Source organism: Lepidochelys olivacea (genome assembly GCF_965140295.1).
Source record: "Lepidochelys olivacea isolate rLepOli2 genome assembly, chromosome: 8".
Taxonomy (NCBI): Eukaryota; Metazoa; Chordata; order Testudines; family Cheloniidae; genus Lepidochelys; species Lepidochelys olivacea.
Window position 1 is genome coordinate 72,586,763 of NC_140418.1, and position 21,597 is coordinate 72,608,359.

Below are 21,597 nucleotides of genomic sequence, written 5' to 3' on the forward strand. Positions count from 1 at the left end.
TCTCTACTCCTGGACTTTAATGCTAGTCAGACTGCTAAAACTATATTTAACTTTTGAACAAGTGTCTATTAGGGCTCAACCCTTACATTCAACGTGTGGTTATGAATTAAAACTTCTCTTGTAAAATCAATAAATGATCTTGTGATAAATTCTCAAATATGTAATAAAATGAGCCATTGTGTCAGAATTGAGCCCTTATTTTTCCTATCAGAGTTTGATGATCTTACCCTACCTTCTACTTGTACATATGAAAGTAGCACAGTTTACTGTCTGTTCTAAAAAACGAAACAAAAAAAGGCCCAAGAGTACATTAACATGAGTGTTGCAGGTCAGAGCTGAGGTACATATGTACAGCAGTGTGGAAAAGCTTTGACTGCACCTATAATTATATCTGGCTCAATCCAGTGCAGTTATTCCTTCACTTTTATAAACACTTACTCTGCGAACAGAGCCTGTCATGTTCCCCTTGACAAAAGCCATACAGACTACTAACCGAGTTGACTTTTCCTGAGATATTCAAGATAGGCAGTAGCAGGAAGAACCATCCAAGATTCCACTACAATCAACAAAATGTTTTTAAAAAAGAATTGAGGAGGAGGAGTGAGAAAGGACTAAAAAATAGGCAAGATGATTGGTACAGTATTAAAGTTATTCCTGTTCATCATGTTTTCTCACCCCCTCCCATCTTACCATCACCTCCAATGATCTTTTAATTTCTTATTATTTTCTCTCCCTTTTCTATTTCAACCTCAAGTACCTTTACAAAAATGCTATTCATCAATCTGCACACATAGCCATTTAATCAATATCATGATCATTATTCTATCCTAACACCCACTTCATTTTTAAGTCACTTGAATGTGTATACTTATACTGTAAGCTCCTCAGATGGGGACTTTGTTATATATTCTATATTCTATAAAGCACCTTGCTTATCTGTAATAGGGCTATCGATTAATTACAGTTAACTCACGCAATTAACTCAAAAAAATTAATCACGATTAAAAAATGTGCGAGATGTGCTAAACAGTTGTATGCCCCTTCATGCTTTTGCCACCATTCCAGGGGACATGCTTTCATGCTGATGATGCTTGTTAAAAAAAACAAACGTTAGTTACTTAGTGACTGAACTCCTTAGAGGAGAATGTAGGTCTCCTGCTCCATTTTACCCGCATTCTGCCATATACTTCGTGTTATGGCCATCTCGGATGATGACCCAGCACATGCTGTTCATTTTAAGAACACTTTCACTGCAGATTTGACAAAATGCAAAGAAGGTACCAATGTGAGATTTCTAAAGATAGCTACAGCACTCGACCCAAGCTTAAGAATCTGAAGTGCCTTCCAAAATCTGAGAGGGACAAGGTGTGAAGCATGCTTTCAAAAGTCTTAAAAGAGCAACACCGATGCAGCAACTATAGAATCCCAAACCACCAAAAAAGAAAATCAACCTTCTGCAGGTGGCATCTGACTCAGATGATGAAAATGAAAATGATCCAAAGCAATGTGGACTGACGCATAATCAAGCAGAACTCGCCATCAGCAAGGACACGTCCTCTGGAATGGTGGTTGAAGCATAAAGGGACATATGAATCTTTAGAGCATCTGGCATATAAATATCTTGCAACTCCGACTACAACACTGCCATGCGAATGCCTGTTCTCACTTTCAGGTGACATTGTAAATAAGAAGCAGGCAGCATTATCTCCTGTAAATGTAAACAAATGTAAACAAACTGAACAAGGAGGAGGACTGAGTGGGCTTGAAGGCTCTAAAGTTTTACATGGTTTTGTTTGAATGCAGGTTTTTTTTTTGTTTTTGTTTTTTTTCCCCCCACACAATTCTGTGTTTGTAAGTTCAACTTTTATGATAAAGAGATTGCACTACAGTACTTGTATTAGGTGAACTGAAAAATACTGTATCTTTTGTTTTTTACGGTGCAAATATTCGTAATAAAAAATAAATATAAAGTGAGCACAGAACACTTTGTATTGTATGTTGTAAAAGAAATCAATATATTTGAATATGTAGAAAACATCCCAAAATATTTAAATAAATGGTATTCTATTATTGTTTAATAGTGTGATTAATTGTGCAATTAATCGAGATTTTTTTAAATTGCTTGACAGCCTTAATAATAAATAATACTGACTAGCTTTTATATAGCACTTTTCACTTGTACATCTCAAAGGGCTTTACAAAGTAAATCTGTACATTACACTCATTTTATAGACTGGGAAACTCAGGCACAAGAAAGAGACGTATCTTTCCCCAAGGTCATTCAGCAGGCCAGCAACAAAGCCAGGAACTGAACTCAAGGGTCCTGAGTCCCAATCCAGTGACCTATCCAAAAAAATTAACATGGGGGGGGGAATTATATAAATCTCCATACTCATGAAATAGATGATGGTAAGGGGAATTTATCATGTACCTAGGTTCTGTTAATTTTCTATTAATTATTAAAATAATTTGGAAAAATCATTTATGGTTTTTAAGATTAAATTTTTAAAAATCAATTTTTCTGTTTGCCAGAAGCTGGGAATGGTGACAGGCGATGGATCACTTGATGGTTACCTGTTCTCTTCAGTTCCTCTCGAGCACCTGGCATTGGCCACTGTCAGAAGCCAGGATACTGGGCTAGACTGATCTTTGGTCTGACCCAGTATGGCCGTTCTTATGTTAAATAATTTTGTCATTAAATAGTAATTTAAATCTTATTAGAATAGGATAGATCTTTTAGAAGTGCCTCAGTCCAGTCTATGGGGGTTTGAACTGTAGAGCACCCTAAATACCCTGTATAGACCATGCTGGCATGAACTAAAAGGTACCTAGTCCGTATTAATATAGTCCTTTTTGAAACAAACAGACTACATCAGTGCCTCATTCAGTGCACAGAATGAACAGTGCTCACAGAGTAGTTTCAATATTTTGTTTTCTCCTCATTGTTCATTGTGTGCCCACATTCCTTCTTTACTGCACACTAATTAAACCCTGCTCTAAATACAGAATTATCAATTTCCTCATAGGCTTTTCTAAGGCAATCATTACTACAGTATCTGAGTACTTCACATTTATTTTCATTACAGCCTGTGAAATGAGGGATTATTATCCCCATATTACCTATGGGGAACTGAAGCAGAGAGAAATTAGAAGTGTTCACTAATTTTGGGTGCCCAATTTGAGACTCCCAGAACTTGATTTTTTCAGGGAACTTAGCATTCTATATCACTGTATATTTTCAAAGTACAGGTCCCAATGACTTTAATTGCAGGTGTCAGTGCTCAGAAGCTATACAACTCAGACCCTGGGGTCTCAAGTCAGGCACCCAGAAAATGAGGAACACACAATTACTGACCACCGTGGAAAGAAAGGTTTAAGCAATTTGCCCAGCATCACTTAGGAACTCTGTGGCAGGGGAAGGGATATAAACCAATTCTCAAGGGACCATTCAACTGCTTTAACCATAACACCCATTCTCTTTGTTCCTACAATCCCTATCTCATTCATTACATACCTTTCAACTTCTGAAATAAATATGGCAGAGATTCTACAGACAATCTCTTATTACACAACCCTGATTCCTCCCCAGATCAGGTCCACTGAATAAGACAGAAGCCCTCTGGAATAAATGGTATGTGATCATTTAAAGATTGTATCATATGCATGTACACAAGAGGGCCAAATTAAGGTTACACAGGCAACCTTAATTCTGCATTTCCTAACCTCTGACTTGACTTATGCTCAAATAAATTTGTTAGTCTCTAAGGTGCCACAAGTATCCCTTTTCTTTTTGACTTGACTTTGCAACCCTGCTAATGTTCTTTTAGCAGAGTTTTGCATATATGTGTAATCTGCTAGTTTTTAAAAAGCAAACTGAAGATACAGAAATTCAATCACAGAGTTGGACAGACCTTTGCTTCTTGAGCTTCCCTAATCTGGCCTTGTTCTAGTCCTGTCTCTTCCCTACCCCGGCTCCCCATCCCAGTCCCATTCTCCTCAGGTAACCAGTCTGTCTCCACTCATCAAGCTTCTCATTCTAGCTCAGTGGTTCTCAACCTATCTATCATTATGCAGCCCACAATGTGTTATATGGCTGCATCCAATACTACCTATATGGCCCTTAGGATGTCACATGGCTGCAGCTGTGTGCTGATTGGGCCACAGGTGGTGCACGGGCCACAGGCTGAGAACCACTGTCCTGGCCCCAGTCTCATTGCCCAACAAATCCTTGTCATCCTTCCAGTCTGTCTTGGTCCCAGTGTCCCCACACAGCCACTCCCAGTTCTCCCACTTCAACCCTCAGCTCTTTGTTCTCAGTCTCTTTCCCAGCTCCCTGCTTCTCTTCATCCAGTCTTTCTCCTCTCACTCCCCCACTCACATTCTCCACCCCCAGTGGTGTGATGGCAAAAGGCAGAGCCCTGACACAAAGATCACTCCCTGTCAAATTTCAAGTCCCTGCTCTAAAGTGAGGCTGGGGTGGGGTGGGGTGGGGAGCACTAAACTTTCTCAAAAGAAAAGAGCACCAGAATTTTTTAACAAGGCGAAAACAAATGTATTTTCCACTAGCCTTGTTCTCAGAAATGGCTGAGCCATTTTGGCTAAACATTTAAAAATAAACAAACATTCAGTATGAGACAGATATCTGGCATGGAAATTATCAGCCCAAATTATTGAAGTTTGGCCAACTGATAACAGGGTCAGAGCAACTGAAATCAGAAGTGTTGGGCAACCTCAGTAATAGGCGGTGCTGTCAGCTCTGCCTATAACCAAATACTTCAAAACAGAATGAAGCACTTTACGTGAATGGCTGATCTTTCCTTCTAGCTTCCCAACTCCAAAGGAAACAAACAATAAGTGGGTAAGATAATAAACACAGGACAGTTCACTAGGTATTGTAAAAAAATCTCTAACTCCAATCTGAACTCTGCTGACAAAATGAACCCTAAAACTTCAAAGTATAAAGGACATCCAGAACAGGAACTGGGTAATGCTTACTAGTTTATGCAATCATGAAATTTACAGTGTTGATACCAAATTAAAATGATAAAACAAAAACAAGATATAGTGTATTAAAAATTTCTCTCTCAAAACGTAAGTACAGTAAGTACTGAATGTATCGCTTCTACCAACAAGCAGAGAAGACCGTTAGAAGCTAGGACATGTTTATCTATGCACTGCTCAGGGAATCTCAGTTGCTTCTTCTGATGGATTCTAATATCTTATCGGCTCTTGAGATTGCATACCAGAGCACTAGAGATAAGAGTGCTGATCTATATAAAGGAAAAAAAATGCAATAATTATTAAAAAATAAAATACTAAGATGGAATTTCTTTATATACATGGTCTCCTTTCTGTTATCTGTTCTTTTATTTCTTTGGTATTTTTATAGAAGTACAGGATGACACTTCTTCCTCAAAGCAACATGTCATCTTTCTTAGTTGAAGAAAATGGACACTGCAAACATGAAAGCAAGCAAAAATTTCATGACCTGCTTACAGTGCCAATAAGGACACAGATTCTGTTCCTGCTGAAATCAATAGAAAAGTTTCCTTGACTTTAACAAGGCCAATATCAAGTCCCAAAGATTTTGCCAAGAGGTGGGCAGGATGAAAGGAAGATACTTTAGGTCATCAACGGTGGAGCAAGTTGACTGACACCAGAACAAAAGGAAGGATGGTTTGGGGAAAGTTAAAAAATATAAGTAACTAGATACCAACTTTTGATAATGTGTACATTCTGTCTTGTTCTTGTTTCTCTCTCATCTATTTATATAGTAAGCTTACAGGGGCAGAAACTGTCTGTCTTACTACAATTGCACAGCGCAACTGAAAACAACCCTAACATATCTTTGGGCTCTACCATAATAACAACATTAAATAATTACAATGATTAATAATAAAAAGACTGCATTTGATTAATTGGGAATGGGGAGGGAAGAGTTTTGAAAATTAAAATCATACCTAGAAGTGAAGTCTCCTTTGCAAATGCTGCAGCAATAGCTGGGTCCAATGCTGGTTGCCCATCACCAGACGGAAGATCAGGTCGAGTATAGTCCCTACTTTTATCATTGTTGTACTTCACATTTAAATTCACCAGTTTGGAAAAATCAATCCGTAGGGTACAGCAAGCATTATAAATATTTTGACCATCTAATGCCTGAAAAAGGAAAATTGTATTTAATAACATAAAATATAGCTTGGTCACAACTGTTGAAGTCTGATAAAAGTGAGCACACATTTGTCCATTTAAACTAAAATTATTTAGTTTAAAAACCCAATAAAGATCAAATTCATTAGGTCATTCCTGGAAGCTTTTTAGTTTCCCTTACCTCGAAAAATTTTGCATACCAAAATACCTGGAGATTTACAGTAGTATTTTAATGCAGTAAAACTTGGGAACTAGTTTGTCAGATCTACTGAATCAACCTTGTTCCCCGCTGCTTGATATTTAACTCAGATTTAATGCAGATATACTGTAAAGTTTTCAAAAGTTAAAACCTACTAAAAACAGTAAAGCATTCTTTTTAAAGGGGCATTAGAGAGAGAGAGATGACTAAATAGAAGGCATTAAAATAATATGTAAAAAGTGGTTATGTGGAGGATCACAGTATTTGCAGTGTTCTAGTAGAATGGTTTTTGTTCTACTGTTGAACAAGAGCAGCAGCAACACTTAAAAGATAAATGAAAGATCTGCTACACCTATTTTAAGTTAATTTTTTAAAACAATTCCTTACTGTTACTGTGGTTCGATATGTGATGCAGCAGTATTCCACTTAGGTATGTGTGTGCCCACCTCATCAGAGCTGGAGAATTTTGCCTAGCAGTACTCGCAAACGGATGGTGTTCGCGCCTTGTGGCCATAATCCTTCCCCGGCTATATGAGGTGGTGCCACTTCGACCCCCCTCAGTTCCTTTGCACAGAACACCCAAAGACTAGACTCCAATGCAGAGAGGACGTAGGATGGGTCATGGAATACATGTCTGCATCATATCTTTAACCATTTCTTCTTCCTCGAGTACACGCAGCCATGTATTCCGTTTAGGTGACTCACAAACAGTACTCAAAAGCGATTGTTAGATGTGAAAGTGTATTCAGGCCAATTTACTTTTTATTAGGATAGATCAAAGTAATTGTTGAACGTATAGTATATATTCAGAGGTTTAAACCTCACAGAAACTAGTGGAATGTTTCTTGTATAGTTTTCACTTATCTATTCCTGTCATAATGTAATAGCACACATTTACATGGTAAATATCCTTGCAAATAAATTACCCATCAAAGAAATCTTGTGAAATGCTAATGAAGGACTTAAGGGCTTTACCAGAAAGTTAATTTCAAGCAAGTGGCCATTATGTATATCAGAAAACTTCAATCTGTGAGGTGCGGAGTAATTTTAGGGGAAGGGGCACAGCTAGGGCCCAGATCAACCCCGACAGGGGGTGGGGAGGGAGCTCCGCCCAGTTCCACTCCTGGCCCCGCGCCCGGGGTCCTGGCAGCCGGCCCTGCCGCAGGCCTTGGCTGCTAGCATTCACCTCGGCCCCCTTACCCCTGTCCGCGCTCCCAGTTCCCTGTGCTGCTGAGATGGTCGGTAAGATGATTCTGGATCCTAGGTAAGTGGTCGGTTACCGGCATGATACTCTCCTCAATCAGAACTACCACAATCTGATTGCCTTCTGGCAGAGCATCCTGGAGTGTGCTCCCCCTTGCTTGTTCACATATACTTTGTGGTGGTATTGTCTGTAAGTATGTGAACCACTGAGCCCAAAATGGTCCAGAAAAGCATAACATTGTAGATGGCCTGAAGTGCCATCAGACTGATATGCAGCTCTGACGTTGACTTTTCAGCAGCCCCAGATGTGCTCCACAGCCCCTCAGGGAGGCCTCGGTGACAAAAGTCCTCGCTGGTGAGGGCTGGACAAAGAACAGCCTGACAAACATCCTCTGGAAGCATCCATCACTGTGAGATGTCCAGGACCAATGGAGGAAGATGGACCAATCTGTCTGAGTGAAGAGTTGGACAGTAAACTGTCCTGAGACACATTTGAAGGGGGTCAAAGATGCAACCTTGCAAACTGGACCAGCTGTGTGCAAACAGACCCAGAGTCCAAGAGCCTCAGGCACATCCGAATTCTTGTGAAAGGCTGAGACTGCAGACTGAGGCAAAAGTGGCAAATTGCCTGAAAATTGTCAGTTGGCAAAAATGCTCTCAAACTCTTAGAGAGTCTATAAGGGCAACAATAAACTCAATTTTCTGAATGGGAACCAAAGTTGACTTTCCAGTGTTTAGGATGAGACCCAGATGTTCGAGCAAGTGCATGTAGTGTTGACATGGAAAAGGACTTCCGCTCTAGACACTGCCACTCAGTAAACAGACATCCAGGTAAGGGAAGTTGTAGATTCCTTCCTTCCTGAGGTATCCAACAGGCTAAAGGGAAGCACCACATATTGGAAATGGTGCTCTGCTATGACAAAACAAAGAAATGTTCTGTGGCTTGGCAAAATTGCCACATGAAAACCTGCCAGAAGGTCCAGAGCAGTCAACCAGTCGTTCCAAGACAATGGGGGAGGATATGTCATGTTGAGGCCATGAAGGTCAAGCATCTTCCCCCTCCCTTAAATTTGGGCACCAGAAAGTACCAGAAATAGAAGCTCTGACCCTGGTGTTCCAGCAGAACCCCCTCCACTGCTCCCAAAGCCAGCAGAGAGCAATCCTGCTTGAGGAGCAGCATCTCATGAGAGGTGTCCCTGAATAGGGATGGAGAAGGAGGAGGAGAGGGGAATAAGAACGTAAGAATGGCCATACTGGGTCAGACCAAAGGTCCATCCAGCCCAGTATCCTGTCTACCAACAGTGGCCAATGCCAGGTGCCCCAGAGGGAGTGAACCTAACAGGTAATGATCAAGTGATCTCTCTCCTGCCATCCATCTCCACTCTCTGACAAACAGAGGCTAGGGACACCATTCCCTGCCCATCCTGGCTAATAGCCATTAATGGACTTAACCTCCATGAATTTATCCAGTTCTCTTTTAAACCCTGTTATAGTCCTAGCCTTCACAATCTCCTCAGGCAAGGAGTTCCACAGGTTGACTGTGCACTGAGTGAAGAAAAACTTCCTTTTATTTGTTTTAAACCTGCTACCCATTAATTTCATTTGGTGATCCTAGTTCTTATATTATGGGAACAAGTAAATAACTTTTCTTTATTCACTTTCTCCACACCACTCATGATTTTATATACCTCTATCATATCCCCCCTTAGTCTTCACTTTTCCAGGCTGAAACGTCCTAGTCTCTTTAATCTCTCCTCTTATGGGACCTGTTCCAAACTGCTAATCATTTTAGTTGCCCTTTTCTAATACCAGTATATCTTTTTTGAGATGAGGGGACCACATCTGAAAGCAGTATTCAAGATGTGGGCGTACCATGGATTTATATAAGTGAAATAAGATATTCTCAGTCTTATTCTCTATCCCTTTTTTAATGATTCCTAACATCCCATTTGCTTTTCTGACGGCCTCTGCACGCTGCGTGGATGTCTTCAGAGAAATATCCATGATGACTCCAAGATCTTTTTCCTGATTAGTTGTAGCTAAATTAGGCCCCATCATATTGTATGTATAGTTGGAGTTATTTTTTCCAACATGCATTACTTTACATTTATCCACATTAAATTTCATTTACCATTTTGTTGCCCAATTATTAAGTTTTGTGAGATCTCTTTGAAGTTCTTCACAGTCTGCTTTGGTCTTGACTATCTTGAGTAGTTTAGTATCATCTGCAAACTTTGCCACCACACTGTTTACCCCTTTCTCCAGATCATTTATGAATAAGGTGAATAGCATTGGTCCTAGGACTGACCCTTGGGGAACACCACTAGTTACCGCTCTCCATTCTGAAAATTTACCATTTATGCCTACCATTTGTTCCCTGTCTTTTAACCAGTTCTCAATCCACGGAAGGATCTTCCCTCTTATCCCATGACAACTTAATTTACGTAATAGCCTTTGGTGACGGACCTTGTCAAAGGCTTTCTGGAAACCTAAGTACACTATGTCCACATGTTTGTTGACCCCCTCAAAGATCTCTAATAGATTAATAAGACATGATCTCCCTTTACAGAAACCATGTTGACTTTTGCGCAACAATTTATGTTCTTCTATGTGTCTGACAATTTTATTCTTTACTATTGTTTCAATTAATTTGCCCAGTACGGACGTTAGACTTACCGGTCTGTAATTTCCAGGATCACCTCTACAGCCCTTCTTAAATATTGGTGTTACATTAGCTATCTTTCAGTCACTGGGTACAGTAGCTGATTTAAAGGACAGGTTACAAACCATAGTTAATAGTTCCGCAATTTCACATTTGAGTTCTTTCAGAACTCTTGGGTGAATGCCATCTGATCCCAGTGACTTGTTACAGTTAAGTTTCTCAGTGAATTCCAAAACCACCTCTAATGACACTTCAATCTGTGACAATTCCTCAGATTTGTCACCTACAAAAAACAGCTCAGGTTTGGGAATCTCCCTAACATCCTCAGCCATGAAGACTGAAGCAAAGAATTCATTTAGTTTCTCTGCGATTACTATCATCTTTAAAAAGAAAAGGAGTACTTGTGGCACCTTAGAGACTAACCAATTTATTTGAGCATGAGCTTTCGTGAGCTACAGCTCACTTCATCAGATGCATGCCGTGGAAACTGCAGCAGACTTTATTTATACACAGAGAATATGAAACAATACCTCCTCCCACCCCACTGTCCTGCTGGTAATAGCTTATCTAAAGTGATCATCAGGTGGGCCATTTCCAGCACAAATCCAGGTTTTCTCACCCCCCACACAAATTCACTCTCCTGCTGGTGATAGCCCATCCAAAGTGACAACTCTTTACACAATGTGCATGATAATAAAGTTGGGCCATTTCCTGCACAAATCCAGGTTCTCTCACCCCCCTCCCAAAAACCACACACACAAACTCACTATCCTGCTGGTAATAGCTCATCCAAAGTGACCATTCTCCCTACAATGTGCATAATTAAGGTGGGCCATTTCCAGCACAAATCCAGGTTTTCTCACATCCCCCCCCCACCCCCATACACACACAAACTCACTCTCCTGCTGGTAATAGCTCATCCAAACTGATCACTCTCCAAGTTTAAATCCAAGTTAAACCAGAACATCTGGGGGGGGGGGGGGTAGGAAAAAACAAGAGGAAATAGGCTACCTTGCATCTTTAAGCGCTCCTTTTGTAACTCGATCGTCCAGGGGCCCCACTAGTTGTTTAGCAGGCTTCCTGCTTCTGATGTACTTAAAAAACATTTTGTTATTACCTTTTGAGTTTTTGGCTAGCAGTTCTTCAAACTCCTTTTTGGCTTTTCCAATTACATTTTTACACTTAATTTGGCAGTGTTTATGCTCCTTTCTATTTACCTCACTAGGATTTGACTTCCACTTTTTAAAAGATGCCTTTTTATCTCTCACTGCTTCTTTTACATGGTTGTTAAGCCACGGTGGCTCTTTTTTAGTTCTTTTACTATGTTTTTTAATTTGGGTTATATATTTAAATTGAGCCTCTATTATGGTGTCTTTGAAAAGTGTCCATGCAGCTTGCAGGGATTTCACTCTAGTCACTGTACCTTTTAATTTCTGTTTAACCTCCTCATTTTTGCGTAGTTCCCCTTTCTGAAATTAAATGCCACAGTGTTGGGCTGTTGAGGTGTTCTTCCCACCACTGGAATGTTAAATGTTATTATATTATGGTCACTATTTCCAAGCGGTCCTGTTATAGTTACCTCTTGGACCAGAACCTGCGCTCCACTCAGGACTAGATCGAGAGTTGCCTCTCCCTTTGTGGGTTCCTGCACCAGCTGCTCCAAGAAGCAGTCATTTAAAGTATCAAGAAATTTTGTCTCTGCATTTCATCTTGAGGTGACGTGTACCCAGTCAATATGGGGATAACTGAAATCCCCCACTATTACCGAGTTCTTTATTTTGATAGCCTCTCTAATCTCCCTTAGCATTTCATCGTCACTATCACTGTCCTGGTCATAGAATCATAGAATATCAGGGTTGGAAGGGACCCCAGAAGGTCATCTAGTCCAACCCCCTGCTCGAAGCAGGACCAATTCCCAGTTAAATCATCCCAGCCAGGGCTTTGTCAAGCCTGACCTTAAAAACCTCTAAGGAAGGAGATTCTACCACCTCCCTAGGTAACGCATTCCAGTGTTTCACCACCCTCTTAGTGAAAAAGTTTTTCCTAATATCCAATCTAAACCTCCCCCACTGCAATTTGAGACCATTACTCCTCGTTCTGTCATCTGCTACCATTGAGAACAGTCTAGAGCCATCCTCTTTGGAACCCCCTTTCAGGTAGTTGAAAGCAGCTATCAAATCCCCCCTCATTCTTCTCTTCTGCAGGCTAAACAATCCCAGCTCCCTCAGCCTCTCCTCATAGCTCATGTGTTCCAGTCCCCTAATCATTTTTGTTGCCCTTCGCTGGACTCTCTCCAATTTATCCACATCCTTCTTGTAATGTGGGGCCCAAAACTGGACACTACTCCAGATGAGGCCTCACCAATGTCGAACAGAGGGGAACGATCACGTCCCTCGATCTGCTCGCTATGCCCCTACTTATACATCCCAAAATGCCATTGGCCTTCTTGGCAACAAGGGCACACTGCTGACTCATATCCAGCTTCTCGTCCACTGTCACCCCTAGGTCCTTTTCTGCAGAACTGCTGCCTAGCCATTCGGTCCCTAGTCTGTAGCTGTGCATTGGGTTCTTCCGTCCTAAGTGCAGGACCCTGCACTTATCCTTATTGAACCTCATCAGATTTCTTTTGGCCCAATCCTCCAATTTGTCTAGGTCCCTCTGTATCCTATCGCTCCCCTCCAGCGTATCTACCACTCCTCCCAGTTTAGTATCCTCTGCAAATTTGCTGAGAGTGCAATCCACACCACCCTGCAGATCATTTATGAAGATATTGAACAAAACCGGCCCCAGAACCGACCCCTGGGGCACTCCACTTGACACCGGCTGCCAACTAGACATGGAGCCATTTAGATATGGTACTTGTGATAGAAATTTTGTCTGCTACACATAGAATCCCAAAAGCCTTCTAATGTGGCTTGTGGAGAAAGACCTCACTAAAACAGACAGGCATATACAGAAAAAGTGCCAGGAGAACGATTGGCTCAACAGGGAGGAATTCAGTCCCCATCTTTGGAAGAAATATTGGATGAACTAGCAATACCAACTGTACCTCTTGATATTTGGTATAAGGTAGATCCAGTCATTACAGCTGAAAGCTTACCCACTTAGCAAGCGAATGCCACTGCCACCGGGAAAGTTACCTTCCACATAAAAAAATAAAAATCTTGATCTCACAGACAGAGAAATGGCTCAAAATCAGCTATCATTAGCTATGTCCAAACCACAGTAATATGCCACACACACAAAAAAAAGGGGGGAGGGAGGGAGAAGGAGTTTCAAATGTGTAAAGCCTTATATTAATCTGACGACTATGGGTTGCAGATAGATTTCCTTCAACTGGCTTACAATGGGCAGAAAGAGTTGTCATATTAAGAGAAATACAACTAGACTTTAATCCAGAAAGACAAAGGTAGTCAGGCATGTATGGAGGGTATTTGAAAGCATCCATATGTGCTTGTTTGTATTTTCAACTTAGAACTGCAATTCCTCCTGCCACCACCTGAAAGCGTAAGAACAACTTGAAGCATGGTTTCAGAGTAACAGCCGTGTTAGTCTATATTCACAAAAAGAAAAGGAGTACTTGTGGCACCTTAGAGACTAACCAATTTATTTGAGCATAAGCTTTCGTGAGCTACAGCTCAGAACACTGAATCTTAGGAGTTCCTTCTTGCCAGGAGTGAGGCAAAGAGAACATGATGACCCCTTGCAGCAGACATGAAAACTGTAACTGCTTGGGGCAGTGTGGGGCACCTTCAAGAATACTGAAATCTTATCTCTTCTGAGGTTAACAGAATCTTTCCTAGTACTGGTGGAGAGCACAGGTACTGATGATGGCAAATATGGTCATCTACTGGTATCATATGGAGAAATCCTTGATCCAGGAACCACTTGTAGCACATATTCTTCTCCACGAAAATGAGAAATCCAAGACAAAGCCTGCTTTTGCATCTACTATGCTTCCTGACACAGGAGCTGCAATCCAGAGCTCCTTGCTCGCTTATACAGAAATAATAGCCTATTTAAAAAAAGATCACCTTTAGGATTCTGAATGTCTGAAAATCCTTAGTCCATTCCATGGTGACATCTCTTACCCATTATAAAATTACATTAGTTAAAACTGGAAGTCTAGTTCTAGCAGAAGAAGATCCATAGACTATCATCAGGGCAAGTTGCCCTGAAGTTATTCAGATGGGATGGGAAAGTCCCTCTGGAACTTGCTTCCACTACGATTTAGGTTTTAATGAGGTTATCCATATGGAGATGTGTCATAAGCACTATGTATACAGCTAGGGACAACCATAACACTCATAAGTTTGGTTCAAAATGACCAGCTATGACAAATAATCTTTACTAGACATATGATGTCCTCAATAGGTCTCTGAGGGACAACCTGGGACTTAAGAATTCAGATAGGGATGCCAGAACCATGGTGTTGACAAACTATTTTTGGGGGTCGTACATGGCAGTATCCTTGAATTAGCTCATCATCCGGAAAGGGAGACATATGCACTCCAGCCTGGCTCCAGGTAGGCCCTGACTACTGTCATTAAAATATGGAATACTCATACAAGTCTCAATGCCAATATAGAGAACTGGCAATGCTGTTCCTCTATAAATGTAAGGGTATTTCTACATTGCAATTGGATTCCCCCAGCTGGCTGTGCCATCTGACTCGTCCTCAGGCTAAAGGGCTCTTTAACTGTGGCACAGACGTTTGGGCTTGGCTGAAACCCAAGCTCTGGGTCCCTCCCCCGTTACAGGGTTCCAGAGCCCAGGCTACCGCCTGAGCACAAACATCTACATTGCAATTAAGCAGCCCCTTAGCCCAAGTCCCATGACCCTGAGTCAGCTGCAGTGTAAACGTCCCCTCAGACAATGTTTGTGACTGAAAAGTATCACTTTGTGCATGTCAGCATCTGAAAGGCATCTGCAAGGTCCAGAAGTCTTCCTCTAAAAGAGGCATGATAGTTTAGAGTACACCAGAGTCTTGTCTCAGTGTTTTTTTCCTCTGCCCAGACGTAGCTTCCTGCATTCTGCTCAAGGTAAAGTTTGTGCTATCTTCACTTCATTTGCAGATACCATGATCCAAACCAGAGGCGGTGATAAAAACATAGATCAGCATGTCCAGAATCTATTCGAAGAGGAAATGACATTTTCCAGGAAAACAAGTGGTAGGGGAATGCATTTTTCACTATTTATGTTATCTATCTGAATGAGTGAAGTTCCATCGGGCCAGAGGCTTCATAGCACGCATCCTTGTTAATATCTCACTATTTTCTTCAGAACACTCAGATAAATACCATCTCTTCCAAGTACTTACATCACTTAAGTTTTTCAAATTGCTCTTTAACTTCCTTACTAAGTCTTCAATTTCTCTTAAGGTCACATTCTCATTTCCTTTGAAGTCTGCCACTGGAAAATTAATTTCCCATTATCTTCTATAGTAAGAATGATGGAAAAATCATTTAACAACTTCACTATCTCATCATGCTTTTCAACTGACCCCCATGCAGCCCACTAGTTTTTTTTAGAAGGCCTAGTCAAACAGTCTTCTCACTTCTAATGTACTTCAAATGTATTTAAATAGGGACAAGTCATTTCTTGTTCTCTTTTGTCTCCTTTCCAGTCAATTTTCAATTTAGCTGGCACAGTCTGTGTTGCTCAAGACAGATTTTGGCTTTTTAAAGGATTTTTTTAACCCAATACTTTAACACTAAAAACTGTACTTATTCATTTTACTTACACAGTGAGGTCCCGATATCAGATTGGGCCCTATAGGTGCTACCACAACAGACAAAACAACAATTATTAGGGTATACGTCATCTCTGTATGAAGAAGATTACTCTCTTTAAAAAGCAGTGGAAGAGTTTAGGACATTACTAGATTAGCAACGTCTTATACTAACACTTTTTTCAAATATCTCTTGTAAGCCACACAGGATAAATATGAAATTAAAGAATCAGGGTTAGCTTAAGTTTGGTTAAAGAAATACATGTGTAGTAAAGAAAGGCCCTGACTAGCAAACTGAAGGCAGGCCTTGAAAATACTAAATTATAAGGCCAGAAGGAATGAAGTAGAGAAGATGTCCTGTTCAAAGAACAACTAATAAGATAAGTGGAAGTCTCTAAAAACAAGGCCTCTGATGTTTAGGTGGGACTGCAGATGGTTTTAAATAAGACAAAAGGAATCTGTCTTAAAAGAAGCCAGCATAAGCCTTCCCACCATGCATACCAGTGTTAAAGCCTACATGAACCCAGATACAATGGAAAAACTGCTCATCAGCAAGAAGGAGGGAAAGGACGGACTTGGGAAGAAAGGAAGTCGTAAATCTTATGTGGATTAAGACTAGAACTAAGGATGAATTGTCTCAAACTGTTCTTTATCCGAAGTTAGTAATTGGCAATGATTTTACCTGTTTGTTGAAGGGTATTTAAAAAAACAAACACACACACCTCTTAGGAGGGTTCATTGCTAAATGACCATGTTGGAACCAATATGGATGTAAGCACCATGGGGTTTAGCCCGTTTGTACATATTTTGCTCAGATACATATAAATGTTTTGTTACTGTTTGGATGTAGTAAATAGCTTATTATTTATGCTTTTTAGGCAAGTTTAGAGCAATTGTATAAATACCATTTGGCCTTCAGGTTTAATAAAGGAATGTATGGTTAAATCAGTGTCATGGTAATACCATGCACAAATAATAATAATTCCATCACCACAGGATAACTCAATAGCCCAAAAGTAATTTTGTACTTACCAGTTTTGCTTGCTGTGCATTTATTGGATCACCATATTGCAGTAAAGCTTGAAATTGGTTATTCTTTGTGAATGTGATTATCTTCAATACAGCACCAAATTTAGAGAATATCTGTCAAAAATAACAAGACTATATGTATACAAATTTATTACAAATCATATAAACTAAAAAGTTACACAGACAACTGGCTTACTTGGTGAAGAACATCCAGGGTTACAGGGTAGTACATGTTGTCAATAATTATTCTAAGTACTGGACTCTGAGCTGGAGTCACTGCACTCTCACTAACAGTAGTTCCACTAATGGGAGTATTTGTTGTCTGTACTGCAGTCACTGCCTGAAGAACAGCTTGAGCCCGCTAAATAAAAAGAAAAAATACGTATTATAAAGAAAGTATTTCAAGAAAAAAGGTTCAGAAGCTTATTGCTATATTCATATTGTTACTGCTAACAAATATTTAGTTATCTTTGGCACAATAAAAGTTCACCTCTTTAAAAATATACCTACTGACGTAACAATAGAATGATAAACATTTTAGATATTCCTTCAGTGGTATGGCAGCAAAACTAAACTATCTACTAGATCTAGACAATAAAGTGCAATGCCAAATTAGGGTAGCATAATGGAAACCACCATAATCTACCATCGGGGTGAAGGCAGTAATACTGAAAATAATGATTGGTTCTTACTGAACAGGAAGAGGCTTCAAATGAAGCCAATAACTGGCCTTTCTAGTAGCAAGTATGGCTCTACTAGTAGGAAAAAAGTGAGCTTTTGGGGGATTTCAGAAGAATATTTCCACAGGTTACAATGAGGAGTAAATCAACAACAAAAAACAAAAACTACAGAATCATAATGTGATTTACTGAATAAAAGAATTTTAAAAAAAAAATATTTCCAATATTCATATTAAAGTTAATCAAAACAAAGCAAAAAGTTCTGATAGGAAAAGATAATGCAAGTATGGTACTTCTAAAATATTCCGATTTCTGTTTTAATGAAATAATACACAGTAACTGAGAACAGTCAGAACAAAGTGGTCACAGATGAGCAAACTACTTGCAGTCTGTATTATCCAACCTCTTTAAAAAACAAAAATCCCAAGAGTTTTTTAAAGCAACAAGCACAGTTTTAAAAATTCCTCGGATAATCACATAGTAACAACACATGAGCACATGTCTACATAACTACTTCTATTGCCAACTGATCAAATTTTAAAAGGGTTAGATGATTTTCTGAGGAAAAATGCAAAAAAGAGGGTTTTCATTTCATGTTTTATTACAGTACCTTTAAGAGGTAAAACAATACACAACAGAAAAGACAAAAGTGTGCATGCCAAATAAAAATCATAATCAATCACCAACATATGAATGCATAGTGCATAATCTAAAGGTATTACCAGAGACAATACACAACTGCAGATCCCACAACTCACAATGAAACGAATTAAGGAATAAGGAATAAGGAAAGTAAGAAAAAAAGACCTGGTGAACACTACTTGGGACAAGAAAGTTTACTGTATCATGCAAAGCATTAGTTAATGCTACTCTGACAAAAGTATTTTGAAGACAATGTTAATTTCTTTTTAAAAACCACATGAAACACACCTCACTTTTACGCCACTCAAACATTTGGCTGAGTTACTTCATTGTTTCAGTCTATTTTTTAAACAAATAGTAATGTGCCAATTAAAATTTATGTCTTAGGGTAACCTGGGAAGAAGTTTTTGCAAGTTCTGGTCCTTAGGCTGTACAACAAACTCTTACTCACACAAGTGAGCTCAATCAGGACTATTCAAGTAAGATAGGATTTGTCTGCTCTGGCTTTCTACATCAGAGCCTGAAAACACTCTTTTTTCAGTGTGTGCTTATTCCTTACATTTAATTCCACTAAGGTCAACTGGACTGCATACCAGAGCAAGCATGATTGTTGGAATGAGCATTTACACTGTAGCGCCTACAGCTTAGAAATTACAAGAGCAACAGATTGTTTTGGAGGAGGAAAAAATTCAGTTAATATTTTTATAGAAACCCTTCTTTTGAAGGTGTTTGAGAAAAATGTAATGTTGGAATAGGCAAAATCAGCTGCATATTTAACTTATGAAGCATTACATAAAATTGATTTCTTTTAAAGTTTCATATTATTCTACCACATTTGACTATTTCACCTTATGATCCTAGGAACATCATAATACATAAGCCTATAAAAATACAAAGTCTATATTAAAACATTTCATTCTGACAAACTGACAATCAAGGAGATTCACAGTTATGGCAGTCATTCTGTTCTTAACTCACCTAGTTGTGCCTAGGTACTGCAGCACACAAGGTAAAAAATGTTTGTTTTAAATCCGAACTTTAATGTTATTTTGTTGTTGTGTTTACATGTCTTTTAGGACAAAATATCTTTACAAAATTATTAAAATGACATGAAACATTCAAATGACTTTTAAATCTGTTCTTTTAGTCAGGCATAAACCTATTGTGATTATACTTTTTCCATAGATAACCATGTTGCTGACAACCAATCATGGGAAATTCACACAGAGTCATAAAGGCAACTTGTTTTTACTTTCAAAGTTCAAAACTTGGCTGTTTAAGGTACCCTACCTTTTCTAATTACAGCTCCTTCTCTCCTCCCTTTAGCTTAACCATTTGTACTTTTCTCCTATTTTATCTTTGCAATAAATCTACTGATCCTCTCATTTTCTTTGCATTTCTCTGTCGTGAATGTAAGGAAAGGACCATTTTAAAAATGAAACTGCCTAGCTTTCAAATGTAACCTACAAATTTGGGTAACAAAATTATGTGGTGAATTCCCCACCAGACCAGACTTAATAGGATAATCTGCACATGACCCATCAACAACTCCTTTTTAGTTTTCCCAGCAGGTACGACAATGTCCATCCCCAACTGGCTCCTGCTCTGTATATTGCTCCATCATGCTGGTGATGTCACAGAATATTTACAGCATTGTACTGTCAATTAATTTATTATAAAGGGTGCTTACAAGACTGAGCCAACTTAGTGCTAAAACAAAGATGGTATGGAAGCAAGGATACGCCAAAAGGCTGACAGCATCACATCAGAGCAGAAGACGGTTGACTGAAGCAGGCAGGACATTGCCACAGGACCCCAAAGAAAATGAAAGGCAAATACATGACTGATAGTGTTCCTGCTGTTTAAAGTTGTACATGAATCCACCACATATTGCCCATGCTGGCGTAATGTTTTATCATTCCCTTTACAAACTTCATTCTATTTACCTTTAAGTACTCATTTCTTACAGCTGGCACTTTTTATACTTACAATCTAAAATATTTCTTTAATGGGTAGGAGAATACTCAGAGATCCAAAAGATCTAGTATGTTTGTAGTGCCACGTAGGGAAATTAATACCAAACTTAATTTTAGCAGAAAGCAAAACTATCAAGCAGGGAAGTTTCCAGAAAACTTCTCTTAAAAACATAATTAAAAATAAATTTGCTATTAACACACTATTATATCAAAAAGGACTTAAGTATGACAAGAGAGTAACAGAAATTGTAGATTGTCACAACAGACAGCATTAGTCTGATCGAAAAGGGAACACAAGAAATGAACATGAAGATATTAGCATTTGAACAACGAAGGGTCAGTGCTTCTTTTCCCCATTCTTTGTAGGTTACAGCAACCTCAAATACTAGGAAGACCTTTACTGCCCGTTACGTTATCTTTGAAACAGTTCCCTGTTCTATTAAAAAAGTGTATTACAACTGTTTTGAAAGAATAATAGGTTCTACACACATCCAAGATCAAACAACAAAATTCTCAGTTACTGAATACATTTTTCTCATGGTGATCGTTAATGCACTTTTCTTCAGAAACTGTACAGTGGGAAGAGCAGACTAAACAAACTGAGGTTAATAAAACTATTGAATTTATGATTCAAAACACTGGAAGTAGGATTCTGCATTAGTGTTAGGGCAATTCCATATGGTACTGAACTCTCAAATGCCAGAACCAAGAAACAAAGTTTTAGTTATGTAACTTCTAAACCAAGAGTCAATATTAAGACTTATTTTATGAAAAAAATTCAAATTTAATTAGAAACAATTAACCATGAAATACATGAATAAAATTCTAACATATAATTGCAACGTGTACAATTCCAAACTGTGTCTTTTATAATATCACAATAAACTGCAGCTATCAGAAATAAAGTTTAGTTTATACAAAAATATATTCATGACTACATAGTGTATAGTTGAATGTATGCTAAACTTAATTTGCTATTCTATGCATTTGTTATAATCCATAACAGTAAATATACCTGGTTTAGTGTATTATCAGTCTTTAGCTCTTTATGATTGGAGTACTGAATATAGATGGGTTGGTTACGAAGATGAGGTGTCACAGCAGAATAGTAATTAACCATAGTGATAGCGGCTTCTTCTGTTGCCAGCTCCAAAAAAGCCTAAAATGTAAGAATTAAAAAAAAAAAAAAAAAATAGTATTTACACACTACACTTTGTATTGCTAGAATAAAACACATTCACATAATGCAGGGATTTGATAAGATTTCTAGTTTTCATGTTTTGCCAAAAAAAAAACAAAACAAAACAAAACCAAAAACAAAAAAAATA

At 38.9% G+C, this 21,597-nt stretch overlaps 1 protein-coding gene across 6 annotated transcripts in view; it reads right to left on the reverse strand.

Annotated features, from left to right (window-relative positions):
• The window catches only part of PTBP2 (polypyrimidine tract binding protein 2), an 85,027-nt gene that overhangs the window by 15,018 nt on the left and 48,412 nt on the right, over positions 1 to 21,597 (reverse strand). For all 6 annotated transcript variants that reach the window (XM_084637784.1, XM_084637783.1, XM_084637782.1 and 3 more), the window contains 4 exons: positions 21,285 to 21,428; positions 17,168 to 17,332; positions 16,975 to 17,085; positions 5,961 to 6,156 (listed from right to left, as the gene is read on the reverse strand). In XM_084637784.1, coding sequence (XP_084493910.1) covers positions 5,961 to 6,156; positions 16,975 to 17,085; positions 17,168 to 17,332; positions 21,285 to 21,428 — 616 coding nt within the window. The remainder of the gene's footprint in view (positions 1 to 5,960; positions 6,157 to 16,974; positions 17,086 to 17,167; positions 17,333 to 21,284; positions 21,429 to 21,597) is intronic.